This window comes from Lepisosteus platostomus, chromosome 21, assembly GCF_059453375.1.
Source record: "Lepisosteus platostomus isolate fLepPlt1 chromosome 21, fLepPlt1.hap1, whole genome shotgun sequence".
Lineage (NCBI taxonomy): Eukaryota > Metazoa > Chordata > Actinopteri > Semionotiformes > Lepisosteidae > Lepisosteus > Lepisosteus platostomus.
Window position 1 is genome coordinate 4,688,124 of NC_142631.1, and position 12,632 is coordinate 4,700,755.

Below are 12,632 nucleotides of genomic sequence, written 5' to 3' on the forward strand. Positions count from 1 at the left end.
TCCTCTATATCCATCGATTCTTTGCAAACATTTAGTTTGCTGTAACGAAGATAATCCCGTGAGTCGTGAATAACTGCTTAGGAATTCTCAAGCTGGTGAAATAGATGAATTCACTCTAAACTACAGAGTACTGCCTGACGTGGTTCTCATTTTCCCTTTAAATTTGCCATTACCCATTATTTGTATCATATGCCCTCGCCAACTGTTTTCAGACTTGGCCTTCATGCACTGACTCCTGCACCTGCTCAGGGGAGAATGAGCCACACAGGCATTGCTTCTCTGACATGGCCAGCTGACAAGCTCTTGGTCACTTGTAGCACTAAGCTCTCCAGCACCTGACAGGAGGGGAAGAACTGACTGCAGAAGTGACACCTCTTTGCCTGACAGCACTGTAGGTATTGTCACAGGCCTAATCACTTCCAGAAGGCTGAGAGAATTCTGACTAGATCATCTCAATCCTACCCTGGTAGCCCTCTGCTTTTGAGGGGGAACTTAACTCTTAGTTCCCTAGAATGATTTTGTCATCATCCATAATAAACACCAAATACAAATCCCAAATAAAAACACCAAAGCAAATATAAGTCAAGATAAATTGCCCTGGAGAGATGAAGGAGTTAAGAATATTTAGGAGCGATTTTGCCAGCAACTATCAAATGCTTTATTCTTTTAAATTCACCAGTGCTTTGGTTGGCCTGTTCAGTATTTTTTTTCCTGGCAGCAAATAAATCATTTTAATACAGTAATATCACATCAACAAAATATAAAAGGTAAAAGATCACATTCAGGGAAAAAACTTCAGAAATGAAAGTTTCCACGTAAGAGTTCAGTGTTAAGTCATCTTTAAATGTATATTCAGGGAGAAGAACTCCACATCAGTATGATTCTGAAAAGGAAGATATGACATTCTCTTCTCTTGTATAGCAATAGATAAAATAAAATCCTAGGCTACAGAAAACATTTGGCATTTTTACATTTTTAGGCAAAATAATTTTTGAAACTGGAGGTTATTGGATAAGAGAATTCTGAAATCAGAATGCTGAAATAAAACCAGTCTTCAGGGCAATATCTTGGATGATTAAACAGAACAATTTATAAAACATTACAACCTTATACAGTACACAGAGCTTTTGTTTCTGGTTAATCATGGATTCTACAGCAGCAACCTAGGATCCCCTTGTTAGTTTTGTAATTGCAGCTTAAAAATGAAGACAGAAGATAATGATAATGGGGACAGATAGGAAGATTATCAGTATTTCACAAACTCTTTGGTGGAAAAAAATGTTAATTAGGTGGTGTATCAGGTAAGTGAATCACTGATACAGTTCCCTGTGCTGTCTTTTTACATACAGTATAGCTGGGCGAAATCTCCTCTAAGCAGGAAAAGTTGGCACAGAAAACTAAGCAGAAACAGAGCACTGGTAATGAGAAATAGAAAAAAATAGCTGCAAACAGCAGATGTAATCTGTACTTTAAAAGACTGGGAGAAAACTGCTTTTGTAAGGTACAGAACAGACTGACTCATGAGCATTAACATATGTACGTGGGCTAAATATTTGAACACCTACAAGAGTGTGTAGGAGAGGCTGCCCTTAGGAACTTGCAGACAAAGTTCGTGGATGTCTAAAATTAACTCTCTTAGCACTGCCAATGGAATAAACAGTTATTGACAGTCACATTATGCATGGGATAGCAAGAATTGAACCACTGCCAAAGCCTTTTGCAACAAGAATACAGCCAGACAGCAGGATTACTGTATTTTTTAGCTGTCTGGGTGTTTTTATAAATGCTGTTTTCATGTTGCTGCACAATTTACAGTCCAGAATGGGCATCAGTTGTCTGTAATAAACATCACTTCCTCTTGGCTCAGCTGACAGCAAGTTTTATGTGCATATCCTGAGCATGGAAATAAACTGTCTGCTGGATGACAATACAGAACCTCTGTGGATCCTGTATAAAGCTGTGAGACCTTGATGGGCTCAGTTTTTCCACGTATAGTGTGTGGCTGGCAGGTCTTGGAAGGGACTGTAATAGCGGCAAACCTGCCACTAGAGGTCGCCAAAGACCTCTTTTATTTGTAAATAGACAAACCAGGTGGTAATTAGTCAATAAATTAGAGAATTGGTGGTGACAATTCTAAATTTTCATAAGCAGTTAATAAGTATATGTGGGTATATAAAGGTCTTTCAGGGTGTTTGGATTGTAGTAGATGTCTGGAAGGCTACTACTGAGTCTTTTCTTTCCATTTTGTTAGACAGAACTGCCTGCTGCCGTGTCCAGTATCCATCAAGGAGTTTTTCCATCTGTTCAGTCCCTTGGGGCCACCTTATTTAAGGTGGGGCTTGTCTCTTAATTCACAAATATATCAGTCAACAAAGTGAATAAAAACATAACTGTTGAAATAAAAGTATTATTATTTCATCATATGCACTTTGATTGTAAACAAAATAAAATTGGTTTAATTAAGGATACAGCTTGCTTTCCAAGAGTAACAGCTTCTGTTTCACTATAGTACTGTAGCGCTTTTATTGTAGTACTGTTTTGCTTAGCCCCACCTTTAAATTTTTTTTAAAGCCCCACATCTAAAAATTTGCTAAGATTGAACTTTTGGGAACATTTTTACACCAGGCTTAGTTAAAATGATGCCAAACTAATAGCAGATTATAAAAATCAGAGTGCTAAAGACACACACCCTCCTCCACCTCCACCAAGCATACAATAAGCTGAATACTTTGGATATTCAGGTAGAGGCTGCACCCAGACAAAATGGACTTTGAAAAAAATAGATCCTGTGTGACAATCCAATGTAAGATTCAGAGAAATTTAGCCGCAGTTGGTTTAGGTTTCTTGAGTCCACAAATCAGGCAAGCTGGTTACTGCCTTATAAGTCTTCCGGCACTTACAAAAATATTTCTCTTTACAGCAGAAGACAGAATATTTAATATGGCAATGAAATTGTGGGATAACGTCAAAACCTTTTTTAAAAAAAACCTGGCAGACTAATGTGTGGTGTCTGAATATAGCACTAACCCACTGCCACTCAGTCCAGTGTTTTACTGCTGACCACAAGCGTTCCAAATGACCAGAAGTCCATAAATGCCCGGCGAGCTTGTTTCCGAGTTTGCTTACTCTTTTGAGATAGACAAGTAAACCTGAAGGTTATGAAGGCCAGTGGCCAAGACGAGAGAAAGTTATTTTCTAGAAAATGCAAAGCAGTCCTTAAAACCAGGCATGAAGAGGTTGGCATTTTGTACCAACAAGTGTGGAGAGAATGGGGAGGCTTTGTGCTTTGAGATTAAATACATTATTATTATTATTTTTTAACCCACCTCCACTCCCCCAACTTTGGAGGACTTCTTTATTTTTATTTTTTATATATATATATTTTTTATTTATTTTTTTTTTCACTCTCTCATTTTTGTTCTTATTAGACAATACCAACAACAACAAAAAAAATAAAGTCACAAAAAAAATAAAAAAAACTTCCAACTAATATTCTTAACAAGCAGTGCCATTCAAATATGTCTCTAATGGGCCTCAATCATTACTATACTCGATAAGTTTCCACTGTAAATTCTATGAAATATTTTAAAATGTAACTTGTGATACAGCCTCTTTAATCCATTCTTTGTACAACGGTCCTATATTGTCCACCCATTTTATTATGAGATTAAATATATTATTAAAACTCACCTCTAACCCTGGGGCCCCAGGAGGTCCTATGGGCCCTTCGTCACCCTGGAAACCAAAAGAAACTTACTGAACTTTACATTTTTTTTAAACATAACCATTCATTGCCTTCTAACACAAAGGAGCAATCAATATAGCTTGCTTATTAAATTTGAACTGAATTGTTCTCCAATTGTGCCCAACTTAGTAGTTTCCATTGAACTTTTAACATCAAACACAACTTGTAAATGTTTAAGGGTGACAATGAAATAAAAGCACTTTAACTATATGCAATCCATCTACTTTGACAAAAGATTACAGAATAGTGTATGTAGTAAGCTTTCCATTTCTGGGCACAGAGTTCAGAAAAGGGCTTTGGATAAGTTATTATCAATAATACAATCATATTAGACTGACCCTTTGAGATACATCAAAACAGTGTTATCCTATACCTATTCTGTAACACCTATCTAATGGATGGCCTAAATCTGAAAATGAAAAAAAAAAACTATTTTGAGAGCATTACTGATACACATCACACCTGTGTGGATTTAGCACTGAGTGTTATATCAGCTGGCACAGAATCATTATGATTTTTTCTTGGTCAATATTTACACAACAAAAGTACAAACTGTTCACATTTCAAAATGTGCTTCAGTTCCAGAATGGATCTCCTTGTGATCCGTCCTCGCTCAGCATTCAAAATATTGCAGTTATAAATGGCCATCCTATTTTTGGCAGAACACATCCTTTCAATGATGTGGACAAATGTGGAAAGACAGTTACTGAGTTTGAGGGTCTCACCTCTAGGCCTGGAACTCCTCTCGGGCCTGGTAAACCTCTGGCACCTGGTTTTCCCTACAAAACACAGGAATAAAATCTAAAAATACAATTAACTCTCCTAAAAAAGACTCTTTGCTTATGAAATAGTTATAACTTAACAGTCAATGCATTTAAAATCTTGATGTAGACATTCATAGCGGATTTTGGTTTATGCTTGGAAAAATTAATAAGAGCACCTACTTTTGGTGACACCAGATGGTTTGATTAAAAAAAAGTATTACAGGTATGTTATGGATATATGTGAATTCTTCTGCTATTCTTCATCCTGAATGATGATTTGCAAAAGAGCAGGTATATAGATAGCATCACTAAACGTTTAGTTTTTAGAAACTCTTCAGTTGGTGGGTTTTGCTAGAGTGCATCCCAAATTCCCATTAAGCCATAGAGCAGGATAGTGAAAGGAACAATTCTGTCTGTTCCTTAGAAATAACATGTACTCCCAGAGGAAGGCACATTTTATCATGTGTTGTGACTTGTTTTTGTGGCACCTTTTTATCATGTTGTGAGAACTGTAGCTGCTAGCCACAGTAACCCATAAAATATATATTATCCTGCAGCTCACCACTGGTAGCCCACTGAGGCTAAGCAGGTGTTAGCCTGGTCAGTATCTGGATGGGAGACCTCCTGGGAAAAACTAAGGTTGCTGCTGGAAGCGGTGTTAGTGGGGCCAGCAGGGGGTTCTCACCCTGCGGTCTGTGTGGGTCCTAATGCCCCAGTATAGTGTAAAAAGGCACTGTCCTATAGATGAGATGTAAAACCGAGGTCCTGACTCTGTGGTCATTAAAAATCCCAGGGCGTTTCTTGAAAAGAGTAGGGGCGTTACCCCTGTGTCCTGGCCAAATTTCCCCCTGGCTTTTACCAGTCATGGCCCCCTAATAATCTCCATCTCTGAACTGGCTCCATCACTCTGTTCTCCTCCCCCCTGAGAGCTGGTGTGTGGGAAGCGAACTGGTGCACTCTGGCTGCCATCTTATCATCCAGCTGGGGCTGCACATTGGTGGTGGCAGTGGGATTCCCCATTAACTGTAAAAAGCTTTGAGTGGAGTGTCCAGAAAAGCACTATATAACTGTAAAGAGAGTATAATTTGTTGCTTACCTTTGGGCCTTCAGGACCGTTTTGCCCTGGTGGTCCAATGTCTCCTGGAAAGCCCTGTCCACAACAGAAAGGAAATGACTTTAAGACCACCTTGGCATTTCAGTCACAGCTCTATTGTTCAATATGGGACCTGTTCCACTTGAAAAGTTCAGCAAAGAAAAATGGGAGCAATACATGAAAGGCCAACCTTTTGGTACAGGCCTTCAGGGTTTTAGAATATTCAAACAGGTAGTTCAAAGAAAGAAAGAAAGAGGTCAGCTCTTGTCCAGATAAAAGTGCAGACAGCACTGAAAGGAATTCTGCAGTCTAGCCGTTTAGATTAGATAAAAATAATTCTCAATTAAGGTACCAGACTGCTATACTGCAACTATTTATATAGTGTCTAAGATCCACAAAACATTTACTTTGAAGATTCAAGCAAGCTGCTGTTAGTAGTTTTTCTCCTACATCTAAATCCTTAAGTATTTTACAAATGTACAAAAGCAAAGCTAAACACGTGGCCTCCAAATACTGTAGGCAAACCCTAGTCACTTTGACAGCAATGTATTCTTCTGTTTAATTAAGAGATGAACGTGACAAGTGGGGAGGGGGGTAGAGGTACTGTAAAAATACAGGCAAACAGTTTCTGAAGTCATTTAAGATAGGTTGTCTTACTTCTATGAGCTTGGCAGCAAAAAATAAATAGAAAACATAACACAAGTTATATTGTTGTAAATCAATTGATAAAGAATAAACTAATATGCTGAATATAGACTGATGTGTTTCTCAGAAATTGTGCTATTGGCCATTCAAAGACATAAGTATAAATATATTTAATTACTGTAGATTTAATTGGGAGTTTCTTTCATTCAAGAAAGCTTAAAGTTTAATAGTTTAAACTAAACTATTGCAGTTGTTTGACATAATGATCAGCTTCTGTTGTGTGTAACCAATTGTCTCTTCATGAGGCAGACATTTTAAGAGATCAGCTACACATGGGAGACTATTTCAATAAAAAGCATACTGTATAAAAAGGCAGTCAAAGAGCAAAGAACACCATCAGTGTTCTTACAGGCCTGACATGCGACTAATTTGGCCTTATCAGGTGTGATATGCCTCACACCTGAAGAAGGCTCCACGGCCAAAACGTTGTTTTCTTTCTTCTTTTTTTTCAGCATGGAATAAACCTATTACTTGTTCCTTTGCAGTCTACGCATGCTGACGAAGCTACCCACCTGAACTAATCTGGCCTTTACTAAAATGTAACAACATTTTAGAGAAAAAGAAGAATTTCAGTCTTTTCAATGCCAGCAGGGGGAGCAATTACCAAAAGCTGTAGCAAAAAAAAAACAAAAGTAAAAATAGTTTTTTGTCTGAACATAGGGAAATGAATGCTTTGGTTTTTGCCTGGTGGATACTTATGATGTCCTTATGTTCAGGAAGAATTATGCAGGAAACTGGGGTTTAGCATGTTTACCACAGCAGCCCTGCCTGAGACAAACTGTGACTGCTTGCTTTGAGACTCCATGCTATTCTGCATTTTTCAGTGTGTAATGTTTTCTCATGAGCATGGTAAACATGTAAATTGCAACCCAGTGCCAGCTTCCAGTGTTCGCCTACATTGTTAATGCTTTTACTTTGCTGTACAGCAGAGTGTTCCTTTGTTGCTCCCATTTGTAGAGTGAAAAGTGGTATTTTGATGTACTTTCTCCAAGCACATACCACTCTATAAACAACAGATTGTTTTGCATTGTTTGATCCATCACTACATAACATCTGTAATAATTCTGTTACATCTTTCTCTAGTTAAAAATCTCGGACTGACAAAACCTAATATTACAAACTGATATCTCTCATTTTAAAGCAATGAAAACATTTAAAAAATGTTTTAAGGAGGCGCTGGGAGATTTTTAAAATATATGTTTTGTTTTAAAGACTTGTTTAGCAATAACAAAAGGCTCAGTTATTATTCAACTAAATTTGCCAAAGCAATTCGCAACAGGATCTAAGATGAACCTGGGTAATGGCAAGAATGTCTTTTATACCTGTTAACCACACCTCTCAACTACAGAAAAGTTCAAACAGCCTGAAAAGCGAATAGCAGCAGAGAATGGCTTTCATTTCGATTCCAGCTAGGGGGGCTGGCATAGGTGGTCTTAAGAGTTACAGTTACTGAATATCTATAGGCTGTTTGTGCGCTTTGAAAAGTTAGAATATCAGAATATTGATTGTGGTCAAGTAAGATGTACTGCACACTCATTCCATATGAGCAGACTATACATCGCTGGAATTAAGAACACTTACCTCAGGGCCTGGTGGGCCTGGTAAGCCATCTTGCCCTTTCTCACCTTGCTTTCCCTTTAAAAGAAGAAAATAAGGAAGGTAGAGTGTATGGAGAACTGGACATAGCATCTACTGAATAGTACAGTCTACTTATGGATTTAAGAGCCCTGTCACACTTAACTCATCATAGCATCATTTTCGTGGTTTCCTTCTGTTCGCTTGGATTAATGAGGAACAGGTTGTTAAGAAGTTCCTTTAGAGAGCTTGGAGTACATCCTTTTTCTGCATTGCTAAGGTGACAACACCTTTACAATCCTTGATAGGGTGCTAGTTAACCCCAGGGTTAACCCCAGCACTACTGCGGGGTAGACTGGAATGATGAGGGGTAGAGTACCATTCTCAAGTATTTTCTGCAGTGGGGACTCGAACCCACATCCTCCTGATTAAAAATCCAGAATGCTTAGCACTGGTCTATCCAGCTTCCTGTTGTTTGCAATAAGGCCCTTCAATATTTCAGTAACGTCACTCTTGACTCTTTCAGGCAGGGGTCTTAAACTCAGTTCTTGGAGGTCCTTGTGTGTTCTGGGTTTCGTTCCAACCCGATGACTCAGTTAAACACTCGATATGTACCGTTACCTATAAAACTTCCTGGAGCCTGGCTAGTAGTATAATTGGGCAGAAATAAAGAACTAATGTCACCAAGGATTTGACTTAGAACTCAGGAATAAAAAGTTGAAGACACTAGGCCCTCCAAGAGCTGAGTTTTAGACTTTAAGACAGATAAAGCAAAACCAATTAGTCCCTGGCATCTTAAATTTACAAGTACAATAAACATGGAGTGTGTGTCTGTGGGATGGCTTACCCCTGTGGGAAATTATATTCTTAAAAATAATAGCAGTTGTTTTAAAACATCAAATGTTTGTCTTCAAATCTGCATTAAATGACAATAATATGAAGCAAGGGTCTCAATCTCAATTTGTCTTTTTGTTCCACCCACATTCCTAGGTAAATACTGTAATGGGCTAATTACTTAATTAGCTACATAACTGCAACACCTCAAATCAGGCTCTGATGTAATCTGATCTAACTGTAACTGGAGCTTTACTGAAGTATGTCTCATGTAGTAAAACTAACTGAGAAAAATCCTATTTATGTCTAATTCATATCATATACAGGTTAACTGTTTAATTGACTACTCAGATTGGAAAACATGCATAAGCATTTCATTGCACTTGTGCATATGACAAACTGAACTGACAGTCAGAAGAGGCAAATGAACTGAGTTTGTGAACCCTGATACATAGAAATAAATGTGCAGCCATCTAAATTTAATTACTTATATAATGACTATATAACGTCCACAGATATGCCTGTGATGCAGTTTTCTTAAAATATGCAGTATGGTCATGACATTTGCAAATTTAACATGACCAAATACTGTTATTGGCCATTTGGTCCATCTGATGGGGTCATCCGATGGTTCAATCCATTGGATGTTCAATCCAATGGATTGGAACAGCATAGCAAGATGAAACCAAACCAAAGGTTAGACACATTTCAAATTAGCAGTACAACAGAGTAGAATTGCGAGACGAATCTTGCTGGGGAGTGAGCCTCTTTCTGCCCTCTGCCCAAATACCCACTTCCCAGCATTCGCATCTCAACATGGTCTTGTTTTCCTATTGTATCAAGCACTCTGGTCTGTGTCAGGGGCTTGAGGAAATGACAGGCTGGAGATGACTTTACAGGGCTCACTGACAGTTTTATTGCCCTATTCATTACATTCATTACTATTCGTGCTGATCACGAAGGGAGAGACAAAAAGTGCAGGCATCCCCTGGTCGCATATGACGGATTCATGTTCTTTATGTTAACTGATCACATTAAGCTTGTGATTAATGTTATTTCTTTAGTTAATTTGACTTTATGTTAATTACTATAACATTGATCATCATAAGGGAGGGTTACGTGTGTCTTTTAACGATACATACTATATACTGTAGTACATTATGCAATGGTATAGTGAAGGACTTGGTTAAATGTGAATTTGGCTGTTAGCAACAGTTTAAAAAAGTACAAGTGCAGGTTGTCAGGACACTCACCTGTGGTCCTGCTTTTCCTCTCATTCCTGGCAGCCCTGGCAAACCTGGATTACCCTAAACCACCAGGCAGAACAAGTCAGAGAACAACACAAAAGGAGGAACACAGAATTTTCAGGAGGAGAGTCAAGCACAGCCACAGTAAGACAACTCTGAATGATGTATTCAGATTTAGATTAATTCTGCACAGCTGTAAAGATTTTAGATTTGTTTTGTGCCATGATTGTTTGCAGCTCGTTGGACCCTATGAGGACAGAGAGAGCAATGGCGAACATAATGACCTAACGATGAATGAAGTTAAAATGAATACACGAAGGTCAAGAGACAGGACAGGTTCCTCCCACCTGATAAGACATACAAGGCTGAATCAAAGCTTCCTGCTCTCTCTTTCTGTTCCTGTTATCTTTTTTCCAGCCAAACTCTAAATTACTTAACGTGACTGTGACTTGTTTTGCTTATATAGGCCTTTTCAATTGCTTTCAGTTCTTAAAATGATGCGGTTTTAAAGTAGTACAAAACAATTTATTTGTAACTTGGAATCCAGTATTACTTAAGAGTGAAAAACAACTCGGGTCTCACTTTCGCTTTCCAGCAACATGGAGACTTATCTTTAAATTGTAATTTATTGTTCCTGTTTACTGAGGTATTGCACATTTCTGAAACATTTAAATGCAATACTGACACAAACAACAGGCAATGGCCTTTTTGAAAAGTGTACTCAAGTTTATCTAACACAGGTTTGATTAACTGAATTAAGATGAATGAAGTTGAGTACCTTGTCGCCCGGATATCCAATTTCTCCTGGAATCCCAGGAACTCCAATTTCACCCTGCAAGACAGGAGAGAAGAAACACGGTTAAAGGTTCAAGCTCAGCAAATGGTAATATACCTATAAAAATGATGATCTCAACAAACTAGGATGAAACAAATCTAAGACACACTGAAATAGCATTCACAGAACGTTATCATTTTGAAATCTAGGCACAGGAAACAAATACGGGCTGCAAACATGTAGAACTCTTTTCTTTGTGTTACATTGTTTACAACGTCAAAAATTCTACATTTAGATCTCAGACAGGTAGGTCAAAATTACAAACGTGCAGCACAAGGGAGGAATCTTAGATTTTCAGGATTAGATCCCTGGAAACATCAATTCATTTTACTCTTAAAGCACCAAATTTGTTACTCATGCGCCAGATTAGTTTAAAAAGGCAATACAATTGAAGTGACAATAGGAATGCGTAACTTTGGAAATCCGTCACACTAACACCTCCCACTCCACGTTTCAGAACTACAATTCCCATAATTAAGCAAAGATCTTTCTTAAGGTTTTGTTCTTAAATAAAACAGTCAAAAGAGTTCATTAGGTTATATTTCTGAAAAAGCTAGCCATTGCATTGCATCTGCAGCAAGGCAATGTGAAATATAGAGGAAAACACTAACATTTTGAACTGCATAAAAGTTTAAAAGTACCACATTATCTTCTCTTCAAGCACAAAGACGCACTGATCTAATCTGAACTGTTTGTGAATTATGCAGGAGGAACAATGTCGAACTGCACAGTTATAGGACACAAGCAGTGTGTGTGCATGAAAGGGGCCAGTGGACTCTACAGAGCATCTCTTTGTGTGGGAGGAATCCAAAAGGCTGTCAGATCACATGCTTTACAAAACACAGGGCAATAAGGGAGTATTCAGATCACCTTATCACCTTTCAGTCCTGGTTCTCCTGGATTGCCGGCCACCCCCTGAAAAATATCCAGCCACAGATTAAAACTGATCCCTCTGAAACTGTTACCCCCCCCAAGAACAATTCAACTTAAATGCACACAGGACACCAGGAAGGTGTATATATTTTAAATTAAAATATTGTAGTATAGTTTATGATGCTGAGGTTGTTTTCATTTCAAATATAAATATCTGTAACTGTAAATAATGCAATGAAAGGATCACATCTGCCTGGGAGGCGTTTGGAAGACCTTTAACATAACTACATGAAACACCTCACCTAGAAACAATTAAGGCAATACAAGCCAAAAAGCATGAGAGGGAAGTGAAGACAGCCAGGAGATTTCTGTAATTTATGAGCAAAAGTAATGCTTGCCTGTCAGCACCTCTTCCTCTCTGGATTGGAAATTAATATATTACAATTGAAAAATGAACTGCAACACTTTACAAATTCAACTCATGCTTCAAGACAAGATAAAGTGCAGTTAAATCAGTAAGCTAGCACTGGTGAGCAAGTTTCTGATGATGCAGTTTGAAACTCAGTTATGGCATTGAGCACATGGTGAATTCAAGGCAAGTTCCCCAGTGGCTCCACAGGTAAATTAAATGAAAGCATGCAAACAAACTGGTTCAAACATTCCCTCCGTTCAATCTGCCAGATGTTGATATTTGGTGGTAGTTGATGACGTGTACAAATATCCAGCCTTTCCCACAGATGCTCTACTGGGTAATTAAATCCAGTGAAACAGCAGGCCAATATTTGACATTGATTTCAGATTGATGCAGAATGGTTCGACTGACCCTAGCTATCTAGGGATGAACATTATCATATTACAACAGATTAAGTCATTGATGGTGGTATAGGTGTAGCAATTGAAGGCAGAAAATACTGTGAGATTACAACTGACAACAACAAGGTGACCACTAAAAGACCCGCAA

At 38.2% G+C, this 12,632-nt stretch overlaps 1 protein-coding gene across 4 annotated transcripts in view; it reads right to left on the reverse strand.

Annotated features, from left to right (window-relative positions):
* The window catches only part of LOC148643942 (uncharacterized), a 157,480-nt gene that overhangs the window by 58,713 nt on the left and 86,135 nt on the right, over positions 1-12,632 (reverse strand). For all 4 annotated transcript variants that reach the window (XM_088615534.1, XM_088615531.1, XM_088615532.1 and 1 more), the window contains exons 16-22: positions 11,669-11,713; positions 10,742-10,795; positions 9,970-10,023; positions 7,889-7,942; positions 5,606-5,659; positions 4,471-4,524; positions 3,691-3,735 (exon numbers count right to left, since the gene is read on the reverse strand). In XM_088615534.1, coding sequence (XP_088471660.1) covers positions 3,691-3,735; positions 4,471-4,524; positions 5,606-5,659; positions 7,889-7,942; positions 9,970-10,023; positions 10,742-10,795; positions 11,669-11,713 — 360 coding nt within the window. The remainder of the gene's footprint in view (positions 1-3,690; positions 3,736-4,470; positions 4,525-5,605; positions 5,660-7,888; positions 7,943-9,969; positions 10,024-10,741; positions 10,796-11,668; positions 11,714-12,632) is intronic.